Source organism: Arachis hypogaea, chromosome 16 (assembly GCF_003086295.3).
Source record: "Arachis hypogaea cultivar Tifrunner chromosome 16, arahy.Tifrunner.gnm2.J5K5, whole genome shotgun sequence".
In the NCBI taxonomy this organism is placed as follows: Eukaryota; Viridiplantae; Streptophyta; class Magnoliopsida; order Fabales; family Fabaceae; genus Arachis; species Arachis hypogaea.
In genome coordinates this window covers 130,428,072-130,432,328 of record NC_092051.1, presented here as the reverse complement: position 1 = coordinate 130,432,328, position 4,257 = coordinate 130,428,072, and the positions used below count along the sequence as shown (strand labels likewise).

The 4,257-nt window shown below is 41.2% G+C and overlaps 1 protein-coding gene across 1 annotated transcript; it reads right to left on the bottom strand.

Annotated features, from left to right (window-relative positions):
• Positions 1–2,302: 2,302 nt before the first annotated feature.
• LOC112757540 (uncharacterized) lies at positions 2,303–3,292 on the bottom strand. The gene has a single exon (XM_025806108.1). The coding sequence runs from the start codon at positions 3,290–3,292 to the stop codon at positions 2,303–2,305; it is 990 nt and encodes a 329-aa protein (XP_025661893.1).
• Positions 3,293–4,257: the final 965 nt, after the last annotated feature.

The following is a 4,257-nucleotide window of genomic DNA, read 5'->3' as shown; positions in this document are numbered from 1 at the left end:
TCCGCCCAAAGACACTTGAACAAGACTACATTGAATTGACCACTGTAATTTAGCTCGATGGTGTCTACTAATCTCCCGTAATACGAGACACCGCCAACAGCAACATTGGCATCCCGTTTACTTGCATAACTTCTAGTATCCGAAGTGACATAAACTCCGCTATTCTGTGTTTTCATTCTTTCCTCCCTCGACATGGTCCTAAATTTAGATCCGTTGACGTTTTACGCCTGATAGCGTTTGGCCTGAGCAATCGGACCGTAGGCGAGCCACTACAACTCGTTCGAATGATTGGTGCTTCCAAATGTGACTTGTCATTGAACCATTAGAGGCAAGAAAGCATCAAATGGTAGTAGGATCCTGGGATATTAAGATTACCATATGCCTGAGCCAGTTTGAAAATTCTCTGTGCACAACATTATCTATGTGAGACTGGGACCTTGTTTTACTTTGCAATTTTCTCTTTGTGATGGCTCTGTACTCACTGTGCACACAAAAAGATACTTCAAGTTCAGTACTATCAATACCAAATTGGCTCACGGTATAATTTTAGAACTCATGCTCTGTACGTACTCCAATAATTTCTCTATAGTAATGCAATTGACCAGTACATAACGATGTGCTTGAAGCTTTTCGGTTGGTGTTAGTGTGAAAAATGAAGCTGCCCCGACCGCCTTTCCAACCTCTGGGAACATGTTGGCAATCTCGCTCGGCGGAGCATCGCTCGGCCGGTCGTCAACGCGCGTCGGTCGGTTGATCCTAGTCTTGACGTTATCTAGGTATCTTGAACAGAATGTGAGAATCTCCTCGGATAGGTAGCTCTCTGCTCTCGATCCTTCCGGTTGTGCCCTGTTACGCACGTACTGCTTGAGACAACATAGGTATCTTCGAGAATGTAACATATAAATTACTAGGTGATAGCTATCCTAATAAAATAGGCCGAGAAAGTTTAAGTAGATCTTTACCTCTCGATTGGGTACATCCACCGGTAGTGCACTGGGCCACTGAGACGTACCTCCTCGACCAAATGCATCGTTAGATGATCCATGACTGTGAAGAAGGAATGTAGAAATATCATCTCCATGTGGCATAGAGTATGGACCACACGATCCTGAAGGAGAGGAAGTTGTTGAGGATCTATGGATTTACTGCATATTAGTCGGAAAAAGGATGATAAATCAGCCAAGACGGCGGACACTGAGGTGGGCAATACGTGTTTTGACGCAATTGGCAATAGATGTTCCATTAGAACATGGCAGTCATGAATCTTTAAACCAAATAACTTGCGCTGTTTTAAGTCAACACAGCGAGAGATATTGCTAGAGTACCTGTCTAGAAAGACCACATTCTTGATGGTCCTAAGAAAGACATCCTTCTGTGAGTTCGACATGGTAAAGACTGCAGCGGGATACTTTCCACCTTTAAGTGGCCACATATCATGCCTGATTCCCATCAACTGGAGATCTTTACGAGCTTTCAGGTGGTCTTTGGATTTACCGCTCTCGTTCAACATGGTGAATACAATGTTATCGCACACATTCTTCTCTATGTGCATGACGTCAAGGTTGTGACATAATTCGTTGTTCTCCCAGTATGGAAGATCAAAGAATACACTCCTCTTCTTCCAAGGTGACTCGTCTTGCACCACGGTCTGTTGGCCACGTCTTCTTTTACCGCCCACCGTTTGTACCTTGCCCTATGAGACGGGCACACCCTCCAATTGTCTCAGGACATCCCTGCCAGTCAATTTGGTAGGTGGGGATCTATCCTCTACTTTACCATTAAATCTAATCCGGTCTTGTCTAAATCTGTGATCGCGATTCAAGAAGCGCCGATGACCTATATAACACCATTTCTGACTGAAGGTGAGTCGCATAGTCTCGGCGTCCAAATTACACGTGGGGCAGGCTCTCCCACCGTACGTATTCCAACCAGATAAATTGCCCAAGCTAGGAAATTCGCTGATAGTCCACATCAACGCAGCACGTATCTTGAATGTTTTCTTCTCACTGGCGTCGTAGGTATCAACACCGGCCCACAACTGCTTCAACTCATCGATCAGGAGCTGTAGGTATACATCTATGTCATTGCCAGGCATTTTAGGACCGGAAATGATCATAGAGAGTATAAAGTTGGTTTGTTTCATGCAAATCCATGGGGGTAAGTTGTATGGAATAAGAATCACTGGCCATATTGAGTACTTTGAACTGAGATTTCCATAAGGATTGATGCCATCACTGGCCAAGGCTAAGCGAACACTGCGCGGATCGCCAAAAAAGTCAGTATATCTCATGTCAAATGCTTTCTAACCCTCGCCGTCTTTGGGATGCCTCAAGAAACCGTCAGAGTTGGTGCCTCTCTTGTGCCACAATATGTCCACAGCTGTCTTTCTAGACATGGATAACTGCTGCAACCGTGGAATCAGAGGAAAATAACGAAGAACTTTCGCCGCCTGAGGTTTACCATTCTTCTTGACAATGACGTTGATCCTTACTACAGAATTCTTCCTGGTCTTCTGCTTCCACTTGGATGCTCCACACCGTTTACATCTAGACAGGTCATGGTCGGAACCCTGGTATAGCATGCAGTCATTCGGACATGCATCTATCTTCTTGTACTCAATACCCAACTTCCTTATGATCCTCTTGGCATCGTGCAAGGTCTTCGGAATCTGTGCATGCTCAAAGGCATCCCTTAATAGCTCTAGAATCAATCCAAAAGCCTTGTTGCTCACTCCACACATGCACTTTATATGGTACAGCCTCACCAGGAAAGACAGCTTCGAGAATCTTGAACATCCCGGATATAATTCCTGCTCGCCGTCCTTAAGCAAGTCTTGAAAGGCACGAGCCTCATGACTAGGTTCATCAGATAAGTACGGCAACCCATCCGCAACGTCTCTAGCATGCCCATCCATGGGATCTTCATCCTCACTCTGCAGTCCCGGCAAATCGAATGCGTCGTGGATCATGTCACACATTTGATCTCCTGAATTTATAGTGGGATCTAGTTCTTCCCTACCGCTGGGCCTCTCGTCTACGATCCTCTCACCGTGATGTAACCAAAAGGTATAGTTAGGGGGAAATGGTTTCATCAGAAGATGATCGTATGCATCTTCTCTAGTCTGGAAAAACCGGAACCCACACATAGGGCATGGACAATGTATCATCCCATCGGATGATGCATTGACAAATGCGAAGTCTAGGAATATATTCAGTCCATCCCTATATTCTACACTACCTCGTGGCTTTGTAATCCAGCTCTTATCAATGTCTAAGTAAATGAAATAGCACATACAAATAGATAATTACTAAAAAAATACATAGAACTAAAAAAACCAAATAAAAAATGGGGTGTGTGTCAGGTGAACCAATAATAGTCTATCACAATTATGATATGGAAGAGTACCATACGTAATAAACTCGACAATATATTACAAGAAAAACTATGTAGGGAGCAACGCAATAACTCAAAACGGAAACAGAAACAAAGTTGAGTGCATCCCAGATAACATGAAGAACATGAAAGGTATTGGGAAGGAGGCTTACTCATGTTTAAAATTCCGTGCTTTCTTAAAAGAATACTGGTAGAAAGAATTGCTGGTTCTAAGTCCAAAAAAAAAAGATAAAGAAAAGCTACCTTAAAAATTGAAAAAGAAACCAAGAATAACTGTTAAAATTAAAAAATAAATAGGTCAACAAACATAACTAAACAATGATCATGTACAGTGAATAGAATCTTTAAAATATCTCAAAAATGGAAGACAAAATAGTATTAAAAGTTAGAATTAAAAGAAATTTAATAAAAAGGGGTTAAAATAACGACAATAACAGATGGAGGTTAGATTCATAAAATTTAAGGATATATTACTCCTTGTATGCTTATAAGAAGGTCTTATTATAGTTCCCCTGCTATAATTGTTTTCGACCGTGTAAATAGAATAAATGAGTTTCAGTGAAAAAGAATAAATTATTAACCCCTCAACTCAATTTCAATATATCGAAAAAATCACTTGTAACAGGTTTTGAGAAATCAATATTGTTCTTTTACTTGGAAAAAAAATGGGCAAACAAAAAAATTTGGTTTTGAGCCATGGTAAGGGAGATGCTATAACATTAATAATTATAGTAATAATGATAAATAATTTAGTTGAGTTCGTTTGATTTTTTGGCTTCATTTGCCTTGTAACAGGAAACTGTATTACCCAAGCAAGAAGTAGAAAGAAGATACTATGGTCAAGCGAAATAAATTGAAGTCAAT